Below are 19,008 nucleotides of genomic sequence, written 5' to 3' on the forward strand. Positions count from 1 at the left end.
CAAAAATTTCGCGGGAAGTTCGAACATTTTGGAATGGATTGGATGTTTTATACGTTGCTTAGACGTTAAAATCGATTTCCTCCTGTCCTGTTGAATTGATTTTCAGTTTATTTTCTATTATTTAATGAATTTTTATTTTGACAATCGTGAGTTTATTAATTAATTAATATCTTTCGAACTGTACCGTTTTTAATGCGTGTGAATGTATGTGTAATATTTTATCTGTTAATTTTATCAATGAATTTAAAATAATCATTTTTTTAATAAAGCAATTAACTTTGATTGGCTTTAACACTGATCGATTTATTTTCTTCTTGCATTTTATGTAACTTTAAGTAATTGTAAATATAATTCAAAGGCATAAATCTTTTGGTAGAGTTTACTTTTAGATCATTTATTTATATATGTACACAAAGTAATTTCTACTCATATTTTATTTTTCTCGCATTTTTTCAATTTTTAACAGTAATTTCCTGTAATTTCTGACGTTAGGAAATCATAAATTAGAAAAGCATCATTGCCTTAACTCATTGTTGTCTTGATCTTTTTCAAATCTTTTATTTTTTCCTATTGATTACCATTTCTTTAATGCTTGAACAATACAGATGCTTTGTTCTGAAAGCAAAAAAAATTATTATTTTTTTTTCTCATCAATATCAGTCTGCAAAATGGAAATTAACATAACTAATGTTTGACAATGAACCAGATTTTTCAATTTTTATTTTTATGTATTTATTAATTGATGAATTTTTCTATATCTTTCATTCTTTCTGCTAACAAGCTACTGTCATCTACATATTTTACTAGATAACTTTTTAATATTGATATGAATATCCAATTTTTACATCTTGTTATTTGTATGATGATTTGCTACACAAGTTAACTATATCAGATTTGGAAGCAGTACACACCTTTTTCTCATCTTTGTGTCAAAGCCTTTCTCTTTTCAGAACCATTTTCTCTTTATCCAGGTACATTTCAATTAATAATTTCTTATAAGTATAATCAGATATCTTGTTATTCTTATGAAACTTAATTTATTTATTATGCTTTGATAAAGCTATAAAATGGTTATGAAGCTTAAATGATAAGTAAATAACTAATCTCCTACTCTTAACTTTCTGATTGTTGTTGTAATTTATATTTATTTTTATATTATAATTTAAATTGATTTGAAATTAATATAGTTATTGTGTGCACAGATGAACACATACTGTATATGTATATATTACATATATACATATATTATTAAATAAATTTATTTAGTTTTCTTAGTTATATTTCACTATAGTTTTCACACATTTATGAATTGTAAATGTTATTGAAAAATGAAGACCATAACTTATCCAGGATTATTATTCTAGTAACTAATAAGTGACACTCTTTGATAGGAATTTTCATGTTAAAAACATAAAAAAATAAAATTGAAGTACAGAAAAACTCTGATTATCCAAAGTAATGTGTATTAACAATATGTCAGATAACTGAAAACATGGATAAAACAGATGATCTTAACTATGTCAGATTAAAAATTATGAATATAACAGATTTGTATGGCTTTTAAGCCTTTTTTTATACCTTAATGAATATAACCATATATAAGAACCAGGGATGACTGTAAATTGGGTCACTAAGGGCACATATCTCCTTTTCTCTTTTGTTTGGCCTTTTCCTAATCACTAAAGGAACCCAAACTCCATTATTAACAGACAAAAGAAAATTTATGATTTATAGACTATTCTCCAAATATAAAAGAAACTAATGAAAGATATTTGTCCATTGTCCCTTGCAACTTCATTGTATGTTGACCAAAAATTGACCTAGAAATTGAAAACAAGGAATGTTCCTTGTTTTAAAGGCCAAGTTAGTCCCAATTGCAACCAGTGCTTCCTTTTGGAGTTGTGATTCAATGTTAAATCATAGTTTGAAACTTTTTGCATAATGTATGATGCCAATTTTTATAGCTTGTGCTCTCCTTTCCTATAGTCTGCAAGCACTGTTCATAAAAACAAAACTGTTCACATCATCGAACATATTTTATCAATGTCCTCCTCTAAGCGATGATTTTGGCTCTTTTTAAATTTGTCCTACTTATTCTAATTTCTCTTCAGAAGTGAAATTAAAATAAGTAGTTTTTTTCCTACATTTTAAGTTTGAAATACAGTTGAAACACTGTTAAAGATATATTCTATTTTAAATATTTATAATTTTGTAAAGATTTTGAATGATTAACTACTATGTAATAAGATTTGTTTTCTTATCAAATATATTTTTAAAACAATTTAATTCAGAAACAAATTGAGTATAATATATTTCAGAATGTACATATCTTATCTAAATGATTTTTATAAAATACTTCAAAGAAGAGAGAAATTTTATATATGAATTTTATAGCTGATAAACACATCTCAGGTTTATGATAATGATATTACCTTTATTCTTTATGCATTATTTTCTTTATTTAGAGGTTCTTGACAGTTTTTTCTTCTTAATTATACATATTTAAACAGTTATAATGTAATTATTAGTCATCATTTTGTGGCTTTTTTAAACTTGTGGTGCCCAAACTATGACCTTGGGCCAAATCCAACCCACAAACATATTTGACATGTTAATTATAAACAGTGGTGATATTCGAAATATTTAATAAAGGGTTCGCTAACAGAAAATTTTTCCTTAACAATTTTTTTCGCTTAAATGGTGCATCGGAAGGCTCTAGTTTAGTAGTGTTACAGAGTATAATACATATATTTTAATATATTTTTTAAAAGAAACAAAACCACTGAGAAATGTTACATGTGTTTAACAAGGTTTGGAAAACTTTGAAAATGTTAACAATGGGTTCGGCCGAACCTGTGCGAACCCGCTGAATATCACCACTGATTATAAATGATGAAATAAGCATACTTTTGGTATATAAGGAACAAACAAAATATAATTTTCCTGCCCACAATGACTTATGCATAATTTGGTTCATCAATTGAAAAGTTTGGACATCACTGCTTTAAACTATAGATCTGTATATACTTTTAGATGAAATAAGATTCCATTATGATATACTGTATTTAATTGTTTATGCAAACACTAGATTTTTTTAGTACATTTCAATTAAGTCTTAATTTTTGTCTAAATATAGATAATGGATTCTACAACTTTGGAAGAATTAGCTCAAAGTTTTGCTGATAAGATATCTATTTTGAAAGCAAGTGTTTCTATACGTAATTTAGAAACGTCTCTAAGCAATGCTATCTTTGAAGCAAGTTACATTGTAGAATTATTAAAAGAAACTTTACATGCATTGAGAGAAAAAGTAAAAGAACAAAATGAAGATCTGGAATGTTTACAAGTAAATTCAATTAATTATTGTTAATACCAGATGATTACAATTAAAGTACCTCTATTCAACACTGTCTAGAGATGTTTAGTAATTCAAATACAACCAAATCTAGTAAGGTGACATTTCCAAAAAAAATTAGTACCAAACTCATGGCACTTTTGATGCTTTGTATCTTAATTGTGATTTTTACTTGTTGGGATACTTAGAAAGTGTGATTTATTAGACTGTTGTAAATTTGGTAGCCTTGAAAGGCAATATCTCATTGCATGTAAGAAGCATTGCAGAGGATCAATTATAATTGGCCATTGAACATGCTGTTCATCACTTTCAAGTTTTATATTTCAGAATGCGGACCACATTGAGAAGTATCCCTTGTATCACTAAGGTCTCTGAATAGCATGAATATCTTGTGTGAATAAAATGTTTTTTGCTTGCAATACCAAAGTGCCATAGTGATGAGTTTTTATGCTAATTTTTTTTTGTTTACAGAAATGTTTTCTGTATGTCCTGAAATGTCGATTTATGAGATTTGATCGCATTTAGACTGCTAAAAATCTCTCCAGACCTCATTGAATAGAGGTATTTTAATTATGACCACCTAGTGTAATTTTATTCCTTTAAGAAAATTTTGAGATTATTTTTTGCAGGAAGAATTTAGAAATAAATTACAAGAATTTAATGACAGATTGATTTACATAAAAGAAAATATTCCATCTAACTTACCAGCACAAAAAAAAAAGTAAGTTAAAAAAATTTTTTTGATTGAATTTTTCTACATAAATTAAGCAGAATGCAAAAGTGAAGATAATTGGAGTGATAGTTATAGTTGTCAAAAAATTAGTAGTTACTCTCAGTATTGCAAACTAATAGGGGAAATAATGGCTTGACAATGCCAATTGTGTGTCATATCTGAAGATATCATGATCAGCTATAAAAGAAAATTTTACATGTTAAGAGACACATTGCGATTACAATATAGATTGTCTCTTATATAATAAGAGACATGGTCTGTATTGTGGTAAATAGCAGAAAACAAAAACTACCCTTTCAAGTAGGAATGTAAATAATAAGGTTGCTCATACCTGGCACTAGACAGCACATTATTAATAATGTGCTGTCTAGTGGCAGGTATGAGCAACCTTTTTAAGTAGCCTTTTTCCTTTAGCCTTTTTTTAAGTAACCTTTTTAAAATGCCTGTAAAGTACTGTACATGTGACCTTTTTTATTTTTATTTTTTAAGCTTTTCACAATTTCTAAATTATGAATATTGAAGTTATCTACAGTGAAAAAGTTATCATGAACGGTTTTATATTATTTATTATAATATTTATACATACTTGTACATATAATTGATTCTATTGTGAGAATTTGAATACCCTCATTATTGTTTGATCAATTTTAAGTGATTTAATACAGTATTATTTAGGATTGAAATTTTGTTGGTGAGAGTATCATGACACTCTTCTAGAGACATTCCAGATGATGTCTAGACTTTTGTTTATATAACTACATTTTTGTAATTCATATCTCATCCCCCTTTGTTTTTTGGTATGTGTAGTATATACAGCTTAAATTAAACTCTGTGTTCAAACCAAGCAGTTGTTTTTTCACTTTACTCCACTGTCACACACTGCATTTATCACAACAGGTTATGGGCCCAGGAGGAACCTTATGAAGAGGAATAAAAGAAAATTTCCATAATTAACAAAACTGCAGCATGTAGTGATTTTTTTTTTTTTTGGACTATTTCTCACGCTCCACAAATCCGATCGCTACGAAACTCAAAGAACCAACAGAGAGCAAAGGTATGAATCCTTTCTTATAAAATTCCACACCGATAGTTACAACCAAGTATTGAGAAGTCAACTTACGGTCAAGCTAGTGAACAAAAACACATCAATGGATTTAAACGGAACTCATTTTGGTGGAAACTTACTGATATGTAGACATTGTAACCCAGACTTTGAAACAATACGACGATTTTTTGATTATAATAGTCGTGGTTCTTATCATTTGATTATTAACAACTATATTTAATAATGGATTAAAATTGAACCTATTTGATAAAGGATCAAAATTGAACCTTTAAAGAAGGATAACTACGATACATGGAAAATCCAAGCAAAAGCTATCTTAGTTAAAAATGGAACGTGGAAATATGTGAATGGGACCTACTTGCGACCCATCGATGATGAGGAAAAAGCAGCCACATGGGACAAAGACAATTCCAAGGCCCAAGCTGATTTAATTCTCACAATCAGTTTCAGCGAACTAAAACAAGTCAAGGGATGTAAGACTGTTTTGGAAATTTGGAACAAATTGGAATCCATTTACCAATCTATAGCTCCCGCGTGCAAGGCCACACTCCTCAAACAGCTCATACTGCATAAGATGGATGAGCCTGATGATGCCAGAGACCACCTAAACAAAGTCTTTGATGCTGTCGATAAGCTTTAAGATTTAAATGTTAACATCAACGACCTTCTCGCTATAATGTTATCATATAGCCTTCCCCCATCCTTAAAACTTTTGTTGTGCAATTGAATCATGCGACAATCTGCCAAAACCAGATGCCCTTAAAGTGAAGATCCTCAAAGAGCACGAATCTTGAAAAGGCAAAAGAACCAATGCAGTACCCAATGCCATGTATGCTGAAAAGAAGAAGAACTTCAAAAACAAAGATGGTCGTAGGAATCCAAAAGGAAAAACTCCATTCAAATTCGAGAAAACAAATCTAAGTGGATCGAAATGTGAATACTGCGGTCGTCGAAATCACAAGTCTTCTGACTGCTGCTACAATCCCAAAAGATGTGAGTGTGCCAGTAAAGCCATTGAAGAATGCTTTCATGGCAAGACAACTGATTCAAGATCAACCAAAAGTAAATGGTGTCTCGATAGTGGCACATCTTTCCACATGTGTGCTAATAGAGATGATTTCAGAGAAATCAAGCCCAACAGACAAACCTTGAACCTAGCCAGCAAAGAAAACACTGCAACGATTGAAGAAATTGGCTCAGTGCAACTAGCACTTGATGATGAATCAGCAGGACGTGTATTTAACTTATTTGACACTCTTCTGGTTCCAGACCTTTGAATAAATCTCATGTCTGTAAGTAAAATTTGTGATAAAGGCTATGAAGTTTTATTCCGCAAACAAATTGCATTTATCATGGACCAAAACGACAATGTTGTTGCCACTGCTGATCGAGTGAACGAACTCTACCATATTCATAAATGGAATCCAGTTGCTGCCATTGCTCAATCTAAGTCCATCCTAATGGATTGGCATGAATGCCTAGGTCATCTTAATCAAAAGAGCCTAAAAATGATATTGTTATGTCTTAGAATTTGAATCCCATCTGGTGATCGCTTATCCCCATGTGAGACATGCCTCAGAGCAAAAATGGTGCAAAATCTATTTCCTTCAGGAGACAACCAACGAACTACCAATATACTTGAAATCATACACACTGATATCTGCGGTCCGACTCTAATTCAATCTATGTCAGGTGCTAGATATTTTGCTGTCTTCATAGATGACCGATCTCGATGGTGTAAAGTATGTTTTCTCCGCAACAAAAGCAATATACTGAACGTCTTTAAACAAGTAAAGAACCTTCTAGAGACACAGTTCAGCACAAAAATCAAATGCCTTCAATCCAACAATGGAACCGAATATTGTAACAAAGAGTTTGACGAATATTTGAAAGAATGTGGGATAAAGCGACACTTGACTGTCCCCCATACTCCACAACAAAACAGAGTGGCTGAAAGAAAGAATCGAACATTAGTCAAGATGGCACGATGCATACTAATTCAGTCAGGACTGAAGGCCTCCTTTTGGGCTGAAGCCGTCCACACAGCAAACTTTATCCTGAACCGCTGTCCTTCAAGAGTGTTAGACAATGATACACCCTACAGAATTGTGAATGGGAGGGATTGCAAAATTTCTCACTTTTGAACCTTTGGTAGTCCCGCTTTTGTACTCAATAAGGACCCAACTATCGGTAAATTTGATCCTTGCGCTGAAGAAGGCATATTCATTGGATATTCTGAACAATCTAAAGCCTATCGAATTTGGATCTTGGAAAAAGGTAGTTGTGACTTGAGATGTTAAGTTCTTTGAACTAAAGACTAGTGATGTGCTGGATATCCGTATCCGTATCCATTACTTTTTAGCGGATCTTTTATCTTAATGAATTTCATTACTTATATGATATTTTAAAGATAGGTAGCAATAAAATACTAATAACTTCAATTCAAATCACTTTATTTCTTAAAATCACATATTTGGCACATTCATATTACAAAAATTTTATCATGCAAAAATCATTTACTATCATAAAATATTTCCATATTACACTACTAAACTTTTTTGTCATCATTGTTTTTATTTTAATTTAACTCAACACTCTCCAAAAACACAAATGTAATCTATGCTATCCTGTGTCACACTAAACTATAAACAAAAACACGCGCAGTGCAAGTCAAAACACGTCGCATTACTAACACAAAGCATCAACTATCGGTCCAAGGTCACACGCACTGGCATGGACTGAGTACGAAAGTTGAGATCCGTATCTGCGAATCTAGACACTAATGATCCGTATCTGTATCCGTACAGTGGATATACATTTTTAACGATCCAGCACATAACTACTAAAGACCTCGAATAATGACTTTGAGGAATTCATCTTAGGAGAATTTTCATCACAAGAAAATGAAACTCATCTCCATGAAGTAATCACTGAGTTAACTAAACCTCCATCACTAACCATTGAACAAGGGGAAGAGAACATCCGTCACACTATCCAACAAGACAATGATGGAAATAAAATCTCCAGGGATAATGAACAAAGGAGGGGTCCAGATCACCCATGCTTAATCAAAACTGGCTTAAAAGGTAGACCTCGCAAATGTTTTAACATGACAGTGACAAATTCAATTTTGCAATGCCAAACCAAAGGACCACATTTACAGAATGAGGAACTGAACCGAGAAAACATCCAAAAAGCGATACAAGTGAATTTGCTTCTGTCATCCAGGAAACAGCATTCAACACCGAAATGTCCGTCAAGGATGCCCACTGAAGCTTGTTTACTCAAGAATGGAGAGATGCAATCAGAAGTAAGTTTATCTCCATCATCGAAAACAACACATGGCACATTGCCAACCGTCCTCCTGACAGAGACATTGTAGGTTGCTGTATCATCCTTTGCAACAAATACAATGCAGATGGCACTCTTGAAAGACGAAAGGTGAGATTAGTAGCAAAAAGTTACACTCAATGCCCTGGAATTGACTTCCAAGAAACTTTTGCACCAGTTGCAAGGATTAACTCCATTCGAACTGTATTGGCCATTGCTGCCGAACAACATTGATTCATCAACCAATTGGACGTGAAAACAGCCTTAATGGAAACATAGATCAGGAGGTTTTCGTGCAGCTTCCAGACCAAATCGAAATAATCCTAGAAGATATAATTAAAAACTCAATGGGACAGATTTGAATCAAAGCAGATCAAATGCTGTAATCTATCCAAGAAGGCAACAAAGTCTGTTAACTTAAAAAGGCCCTCTATGGTCTACAACAAGCAAGTCGCCTATGGTATAAATGACTGGATGATGAATTCAAACAAGTGGGTTTAAGACTGTTGAACTTTGACCCCTGCATTTATGTTTGAAATGAACAGAACAACTAGATCTTTGTCATCATCTATGTTGATGACCTCATAATTGTCTCATGTGATGAAATCGAATAGACCACACTAAAGAAGACTCTCATGTCCAAATTTGATATGAAAGACCTGGGACAACTTCATTATTGCTTGGGCATAGAATTCTTCCAATGAGAAAAGGATGTGAAGACGATAATTCAAATGTGTCAAAAGAGATATACCAAGGAAATCTTGGAATGTTTTTCAATGGAAAAATTGAAACCAGTCGCAACTCCTCTTGACCCAAGCTCCAAACTTCACAGGCCTGAAAACCCATCAGTTCAGGAAATGAAGCAATTTCCATTTCAAAAACTAATTGGTTGTCTTCTTTATCTTTCTATCTGCACTAGGCCAGACGTTGCACATGCAGTAAGCAAACTGAGTGAGTATAACACCCAACATGACCAAACACACTGGACTGCAGCGAAACGTATCCTTTGATATCTAAGAGGGATGACCAATCATGGCCTGACATTCGAGACAACCGGAGAACCACTTACAGGATTCTCAGACTCTGACTGGGGAGCATCGACAGACGATTGCCATTCCTTCTCGGGATACATTTTTAAGCTCACTGATGGACCAATCTCATGGGAATCAAAAAAACAAAGCACAGTTGCCTTATTGAGCACCGAGGCTGAATATATGGCATTATCAGATGCTACTAAAGAAGCTCTACACCTACTAGAACTTTTCAATGAACTCTCAAGAAGCAATAAATCCAAATTGACCAAGGAGCACAATTACTTGCTCAAAATCCAATGTTTCACTCACAAAGTAAGCACATAGATATAAGATATCATTTTGTGCGTGAATGCGTTGAACGAGGAAGAATAGACATTGCATTTATTCCTATGGATAAGATGCCTGCCGATCTTTTAACAAAAGGCTTACACTGCCTGAAACATGCTAATGGACTAAGACTTTTAAATATGATGTCGATCTTATAAGTCATGTATCAAGATCTCATTTATTATTATATCTTGGTCTTTAATTTAGTAAGCACGCACTGGAATGAGGGGAAGTGTTGGTGAGAGTGTCATGACACTCTCCTAGGGACATTCCAGATGATGTCTAGACTTTTGTTTATATAACTACATTCTTGTAATTCATACCTCATCCCTCTTTGTTTTTTTGGTATGTGTAGTATATACAGCTTAGATTAAAGTCTGTGTTCAAACCAAGCAGTTGCTTTTTCACTTTACTCCACTGTCACACCCTGCATTTATCACAACAAATTTTTAGAAGTTTTAAAAGAAAATTTTGTTAAAAATTACAAAGGAAACTGCTGTAATACACTTCCTAACCAAAGGAAGTTGAATTTCCTTTCTCTTTGCCCCTTATCTCAAAAACTTTAGTCGCCATACTGAAGTTCAACCCCTCTGAACATCCCCACTCATCCTGTTGACATGTTAAAAATTATATACGCTATACGCTAATTGGAGGAGATCTTACGAATAAAGCAGTTTGTTTCCTTTGATCGGGGAGTTCGTCAAAATTTCTCAAGGAGAGATGTATTCCACGGAGTTTGTCAGAGGTCTTCATAGATCTAAGATCCCTACCTAAACAAGCCTCGAAAAAGTCTAGTGCCCACAAAAGAGTTTGTCATATTTTCTAAAGGGAAAAAGACACTAAAAGGAAGAAGAATTTAATCCCAACCTGGAAGATATAGTCGCTGAACATATTAATCACTTTATCAAGTCTAAGGAAGCCATCCTTTTTGACAATGGCGGGCCAGTTTACTCGACTGGATGCCGATTAAGCGATACATGAGTTTCACTAACTTTGTATCCCCAGCTAGCCCCTCACACTATTAATAAGAAATATTCAAGATATTCCATTTATTATGTACAGTACAAGTATATTTTGAAAATGATTGTGGACCAGAGTTTAACATTTACACATTACATGCCATATTTACAACCAAGGATCAAGAGTTAAAGTTAGAAGTTAACCAATATGTATTCATGTACTAAAAGTAAAGTAAATGGTAATTGGTTAACTTGTAACTGTAAGTCTTGTTCCTTGGAGGTGAATATGTACACAACAGTTGTAGTTTTAGATTCTCAAATAATATACAGTAGAGCGTCGTTTATCCGAAAGCTGGTTATCCGAAACGTCCGTTATCTGAAAGCATTCCAGTCGGCAAATTTAAATTTTTGCTAGTGCTGTGGCGCTGCAATCTTCGGCTATTTCTCAGGCTACTCAAATATTTTACGTTTTTGATACTAAATTAACATCTGAAGTATAATTTTTTTTTTATATTTTTCAATAAATTTATTTTGTTTGTACAAAATAAAAAAATAATTTTTAACGATACAATAGTCTTCGTTAGGCTTAACATCGACGAAAATTCAATGCAAAGCGACACGCAACGGAGAAAAATTTCAACATGGGATAAATTAATATATTTTTTCGTACATGATTCGTTACCCGAAAAATAAGTTATCCGAACCACTCCAGTCCCCAATTGATTCGGATAAACGATGCTCTACTGTATTTCTATTCTGTCAGGTGTTTTAAAACAAATATTTGGAAACAAATAAAACAAAATTTGTTTCCAAAAGTCTTTAATCTTGTTCCTGGTTTTTTTTATCATTATGGATTTTAATTAATTTCAAACATTAGTTTCTAGTGGTAGTAATGTGTAACTGCTATATCTGAGACAATCAACTGTTCAAAGTTTCAAAGTTCAGAAATCATATGTTAATGACAGACAATTTGACTGACTGACAAGTTTGTTAGGTTAATGTATATTGTTGGAACATACCACATATATATTGCTTCATTGTCTTCATATAAATCTGTTACTTAAAATTTAAAAGTAATAATTTGTAAATTAAGTTTAAGTTTTCTTCATTCATGCATGCACTATAACATTATCTTTTACAATTGTTCTAGTCATATACAATACACACTCTATATAAGCAATACATGACCAGACAGAAAGCATCAAACATTTACATATACTGTATATTGATTTGTAGAAGGTTCTGGAGTAATTATCTCATGAAATGATAATTTATACAATAAAAAAATTTAAAAGTTTGTATTGTTTACATGTAAATAATAAAGTATGTAAATTGATTAAATTGTAATATAATAATAATAATAATTACACATGTACAAAATATATCCATCACTCATTGCATTCTTCAAAAACACTATGCAGCACTGGAGAACAATACTACATCTTAGGGTTAGTAACACTTTCATACAAACAAACGAAATATTTATTAGGCGAGGAATTTTTCGAGGAGATTCCTTGAGTCCTCTCTGGTTCTGCCTAGCCTTGAACCCATTATCCAACATGTTAAACAACATGCAATATGGTTACAATATCAGATATGAAAAAACAACACAGTTTACGCTGTCACATCTCATATACATGGATGACATAAAACTTTATGCATCCACACAAAAACAACTTCAGCAGCTTCTACAAATCACACATTCATACACCAAGGACATACAAATGGAGTTTGGCTTAGACAAATGCAAAACACTTCACATAGAAAAAGGAATCCTGAAGAAAGAAGATTTTGCACTTGGAAATGGGGACATTATTGAATCCATGGAAGAGGGCGAGTTCTACAAGTACTTAGGATTCCAACAGGCAAAACTAACAGAACATACACAAATAAAGCAAAGATTAATTAAAGAATACCAAAGTAGGTTAAATGCCATTCTCAAAACACAGTTAAATGCAAAACACACAGTTAAAGCAATAAACACATATGTCATCCCAGTACTCACATACTCTTTTGGAGTTATACATTGGACTCACACAGATCTCGAGCAACTCCAAAGGAAAACAAGAACAACACTTACTAAGCATAAACAACATCATCCTAAATCCGCCACAGAAAGATTAACCCTTCCACGTAAAGAAGGCGGACGTGGCCTGATTGACATAGTTAACCTTCACTACAAACAAATACAGTCACTGCGAGAGTTTTTCTACAAGAAACAAGAAACATCACAGTTACATAAAGCAGTAACTCTAGCAGACTCAAATAACACACCATTAAACTTACACTCACAACATACAGACATGACACAACATATAAAAAGCATAGACAACATTAAGCAATCATGGGCTCAAAAGGCTCTCCATGGCAGGCATCCTTACGACCTGGCCCAGGATTTTGTTGACAAAACTGCGTCAAACAGCTGGTTAGATCGGGGATGCCTCTTTGGGGAGACGGAAGGATTCATGATTGCCATACAGGATCAGGTCATAAATACTAAAAACTACAGAAAACACATACTCAAAGATACAACACTCACAAATGACACATGCAGAAAATGTCACATCATGCCAGAAACTATACAACACATCACTTCTGGTTGCAAGCTCTTGGCACAGACAGATTACTTACATAGACACAATCAAGTAGCAAATATAATACACCAAGAGCTTGCAAAGAAACACAAATTGGCAGACATCCACGAACCATACTACAAGTATATTCCACAGACAGTATTGGAAAATAACACGCACAAAATGTATTACGACAGAGCCATAATCACAGATAAAACAATTTACCACAACAGACCAGACATCACACTCATTGACAAACACAATAAAATCACATACATTATAGACATAGCCATTCCAAACACTCACAATGTACAAAACACATGCACTGAAAAAGTTAGCAAGTACACAGAACTCGTTCAGAAAGTAAGGCATCTATGGAGAATGGATAGGGTACTTATTGTACCTGTCGTTCTCTCCTGTACAGGTGTGATACCACACACACTACACAAAAGTCTGGGAATATTACAATTGAATAGAAATACAGTAGAGCGTCAATTATCTGAAAGAATTCCAGTCGTCAAATTTAAATTTTCGTCAGTGCTGTGGCGCTGTAATCTTTGGCTATGTCTTGGCTACTTAGCTATGTAATCTTTGGCTACTCAAATATTTTACGTTTTTGATACTAAATTAACTTCTGAAGTATAATTTTTTTTTTATATTTTTCAATATATTTATTTTGTTTGTACAAAATAAAAAAATAATTTTTAACGATACAATAGTCTTCGTTAGGCTTAACATCGATGAAAATTCAACACGAGGTGACACGCAATGGAGAAAACTTTCAACATGCGATAGGTTAATATATTTTTTCGTACATAATCGGTTATCCGAAATATTGATTATTTTTTTCCGAACAACCCCAGTCCCCAATTGATTCGGATAATCGACGCCCTACTGTACATACATTACACTACAGAAGGCCACTACAGTGGGTGATCGGTTAACGAACATAATCCGTTCCAAGACTTTGTTCGCTATCCGAATTGTTCGTTAACCGATTATCGATTTACCATAGGTTTCTATGGGAATTTGATTGATTCGTTCTGGAGACCCCCAAAAATAAAAAAATATATACTTTCTTACTATGTTTATTCATATGTAATAATAAAAATACATATATACACGGTCTTGCATTTTTATTAGTCATGTTTTTTCTGTTTGTGGGGGTTAAAGAATCTATCCAATGTCGATTGCTTTTCTGTCTTATTCATGATTTTTCAGAAGTAATTAATAGCATTGTAATTGTAGAGATCCCTAGGCCTATTAACCTCAACCTGGTTTGGATGCCATTTTAAGACCGTTGTTCTGACATCCTCCCACTTCTTCAAAAGATCTTTAATAGCAGATGTCGGCATAAATCTGCATTTTCAGAAGAAAACGTAAAAGAATTGTTTCTGTCAGAAATATAAAAGGCCGGAATTACAAGGGAGAGTTTCAAAGTTCGGGGGGAATACTATCCGATCAGTATATACTGGGTTGAACGTCGATGTCGACGTCTCTTGCGCTCCGAAAAGTTTTGAATTGTTGCCTGAAGACAAAGGAAGACCAATCGGTATTCGTTATTTTACGTCGCTTCTTCTTGTGTTTGTTCAGTGAAGTGTTCGTTATCCGAACATGTGTTCGTTGTCCGATCATAAAAATCTTTCGAGAAAGTGTTCGTTAACCGATCACCCACTGTATATTGAATACATGTCATATTGTTAGGAAATTCCTGAATACAGACACACTGACACACTTATTTAATTTTCGTTTTGTTTTGGTTACTATGCCTTGACTCTGGTCCAGCATAGTACACAGCCACTGGTGTCAACTGAGTATAACCCACTAAACCCAACATAATAATAATAATAATAATAATTTTAATTAAAATAAATAAAATAGTGGTAATATTAAAAGTAACAGGATGCATTGTTTTTGTTTGTTCTCCCAGAAATTTAAAATTTTAGCATTGATAGTATCAATTCAAACTGCTTTTCTTGGATTGTATCCCATCATCAGGAGTTAGATAAATTCTCTCTGGAAAATACTTTTAGCACTTTTGGACTAGTTTTCCAAACAGACTTTCTCTTGTTAACTCATGATAATGAATATATAACCCAAAAGAAGCAGTTTAAATTAAGATTTAAATTTAAAAGCTTCCTTATAAACACATTTAAATAATTTTTTGATTATTTTAGAATTTCAAATAAAACTATTCAGAGTAATCTAGGAAAACCAAAAGCATTAAAAGAAAATAATCAACCAATTCAGAAGACATCAAATATATTACCTATAATAGAACACATAACAGATGAAGAATTAAAATCTTTACCAAAGTAAAGTTTTAAACATAATTTTTAAACAAAATAACTAGTTTATAAATACTGTAATTAACTATATTAAATTAAAATTTACTTATTAATATATATTTTCAGATATATGAAAGGAAGATTAACTTGTAATGTCATAAATAATATTGTTGATAGCTTTAACAAAACTATTGCCGCAAAATATAAACTTTTAACCACACCACGTTGCCAACTTGGAACTCATGATATGGTTAAATTTAATAACTTTTTGAGTCAAGAATTAAATGAGACTAAAGGTAAGCAGCTTAAGAATTTAATATTATGATGATAAAATTATGTATTTTTATATTTTGATAAATAATTAGAAGTAAATTTTAAATTTAAGACATGGAACATGGAAATTATCTATATTAAATTCAAAATAATATAGTATAGAAACTATCTATTAATTAAGTGTACAATTTAAGAAAGGTGTGCAAAAACTACATCATTTTACATGATGGGGAAGCAGGGTGTCAAGGCATTGTTCATATAGACATTTTTAATGGTATTAGTGGCATATGAATTTGTTTTTATAAGGCTACTTACTAGTCATTTGAATAAACTATCAGAAGATATTTGCAGAACATTTTAGTCATTTCTTCAATGTTGAGGTCGAAAAACTATTGTAACATAAGTAAAGAGTAGGAATTTGTCAAAAGTACATCATTGTAGACAATAGGGGGGGAGGTAGAATGGGATTAAAATTAACTTGAAAATTGTATACTTAATTATGGACAGTCCCTTATCAATGCATCAGTTTGATATTTTTATACTTTTTTTACATTTAGGTCACTATTTCTGTGTGGATCAAGATCTTAAATATTTTGCTAATTTAACTATCAACAAAACATTGGCTTCAGTACTTATAATACTTCGTCACTGTAATCGTATTCATGACATCAGAAAAAATGGAGTTATTAGACATGTTTTAATTTAAAATTTGTTATTTTGTGTATTTAAAACAAATTCATAAAATTTATATTAAAAATATATTTTTGAAAAGTAATTTTTCACATAATACAGTAGACCCCCCTATAACGTGAGTTCCTATAACGTGGATTCCTATAATGCGGCGAAAAAATTGCGACAATATTCGTATAAAGACGCTAAAAGGGATGCGTAAAACGTCATCGCCAACTCGTCATCGCGGATGAGCAGCCAAACTACTTTCCACCGTCCAGCGCCACGCTACGGAGCGTTTAGGCGGGTAAATTGAGTTTACTATCGTCTGTACAGTATTATATATAAATTAGGTACTGTATATATAATTATATATTAACTTAATTTATAGTAACTTTATTATAATTATATGTATACTTTCCGCCGTCTAGCACCATGCTAACGGAGAGTTTAGGCGAGTAAGTTGAGTTTACTATTGTCTGTACAGTATGTAAATTAGATACCGTAAGTCTAATACAGCACTGTAATTTTATACATTTCTTGTGAAAGAAACATTTCTTATTCAACGACCATAAAAATTATTTATATTAATGATGTCTCCAAAGTTCGATGAAGTTTTCTCAGAAAAATAACATCAGAAATCACGGCCGCCGTTTGGTGCGCTGGTCCGCGACGAAAACAAGCTTAAGCAATGGCGACGTTGAACGGTGCACACTCGGTAAGTAATCCTACAATTTTTTGTTTATAGCATAGTTTATACAGATTATTCACAAAAAAATTATACGTGTTTTGGAAATGTTAAGTCGAATTAGTCTAGAATCAATTAATTTTATGGAAGAAAACCTTTCAAACAGCTGTAGTCCGTGAACTTCACACGTGTCGGGCTGTGATTGGCTCATGTATATAAGGATTCCTACAACGCGAAATTCGTATAACGAGGAACTTATCTCCGCATTATACGGGGGTCTACTGTAATTATAAAATAATATAGGGTAACAATTAAGTGAACCAAATTGAATTGACATGACACTGAGTTGATATGTATATAAATCTAAATTTTATTATTGTATAATTATTCATTTATAGATAGTATATTTTCATATTCTATTCATAAGATGTAAAAAATTAATATACAGTAATAATATAAAACTGCATCAAACTGTTTGAACCAGTTGACCAATTACTTAATTGCTCAATGGGTTCAAACACTGATGCAGGAGAATTCCAAAACCAAATCGTGTCATGAGTATGTGAATTGCTTTTGGTCCTTATGTTACAATATAAGACTATGAGCACTAATTTTTGGCTCTATGGAGGACTTATCACACACTATTGATGTAGTTAGAGTAATCACACAGAGTTTGGTAAACACAGGTTTATTATGATTTGGTCAAGTTGTCTGTCCCTCTTCAGCCATATTTGTTACAATTTGGTGGATATACAGGTGTCTACAAAAATACAAGTGGTTTTTTTGTTACAAACATATTGGGCTTTGGATTAAAATAGTACAAAATTACATTTTATGCACACATAAAAGGAATATATTTTACACGATGTAATACAAGATGTAATAAAGATATTTTTAATGAACGGTTACAACAAAAGCACACTCAACAAATGGCTAAATATCAAAGGTACTAAAAAACACAAACACAAAAACAATAACACCACTCAAAAATATTTTAAAATTCCATATGAACAAAACTTATTTGAAAGAATCAAATCCGTATCACATAATTATGGTATAACCTTAGCACCAGAAAAGTTTCCTTGTTTAAATTACAAGATAAACCCACATAGTACTAATAATAATACTAATATATGGGACCAAAAAAACGTAATTTACAAACTCAGCTGTAACTGCACTAATCCAAAGTCTTATATAGGTGAAACTGGTAGAAATCTGAAGACCCGATTTAAAGAACACATAGCCGCGATTAAATATAATAATTGTAACTCAGCTGTTGCTGTTCATTGTAACAAAGAAGGTTGTCAAATCTTAAAAGAAACTGTAAAAATTGTCAAAAAAGAATTATATACGCAGAAAAAGAGGTGGTATGAACATCTTGAGATCCTTAAAAACAAAGACAGTGTAATGAATAATAATATTGGCCAAAAACTACATGAAACTTGGTATCCATACTTGACCAAAAGAAACCCAGAAGGGGGTGTCAATAGTGCTTAATTAATGTGTTAAAATATGGCACCCAGCAGGGCACCCATATGTCTCACTTTCCCTTCCTCCTCCACTCTTCTACAATTCCCTAACCCCTCAAAACACCTGTTTTTTTCGATCCCCCTTCCCTTATGTCCACCCCACCCACTACCTCTCTCCTCCTTCTCAAGGGGATGCCTTCCTAATGCATCCTCTCCCACTTACAATTTATGGACCGGGATGGTC

General features: G+C 32.6%; 1 protein-coding gene across 3 annotated transcripts; it reads left to right on the plus strand.

The window, feature by feature from the left end:
- The first annotated feature begins 1 nt into the window (after position 1).
- Positions 2–16,884, plus strand: LOC111641093 (spindle and kinetochore-associated protein 1-like). 3 transcript variants are annotated; one of them, XM_023387207.1, is made up of 6 exons: positions 2–204; positions 3,137–3,346; positions 3,985–4,076; positions 15,555–15,692; positions 15,792–15,961; positions 16,496–16,884. In XM_023387207.1, exons 1-6 carry the CDS (start codon positions 193–195, stop codon positions 16,642–16,644), a joined length of 771 nt encoding a protein of 256 aa, XP_023242975.1. In that variant the 5' UTR covers positions 2–192; the 3' UTR covers positions 16,645–16,884. The 3 variants fall into 3 exon arrangements, with proteins under 3 accessions (XP_023242975.1, XP_023242976.1, XP_023242977.1); XM_023387208.1 differs by having other exon boundaries at positions 2–146; XM_023387209.1 differs by lacking the exon at positions 2–204 and adding an exon at positions 807–971.
- The last annotated feature ends 2,124 nt before the right edge of the window (positions 16,885–19,008 follow it).

Source organism: Centruroides sculpturatus, unplaced genomic scaffold (assembly GCF_000671375.1).
Source record: "Centruroides sculpturatus isolate CEXI.00-Female unplaced genomic scaffold, Cexi_2.0 scaffold1446, whole genome shotgun sequence".
Classification (NCBI taxonomy): Eukaryota; Metazoa; Arthropoda; class Arachnida; order Scorpiones; family Buthidae; genus Centruroides; species Centruroides sculpturatus.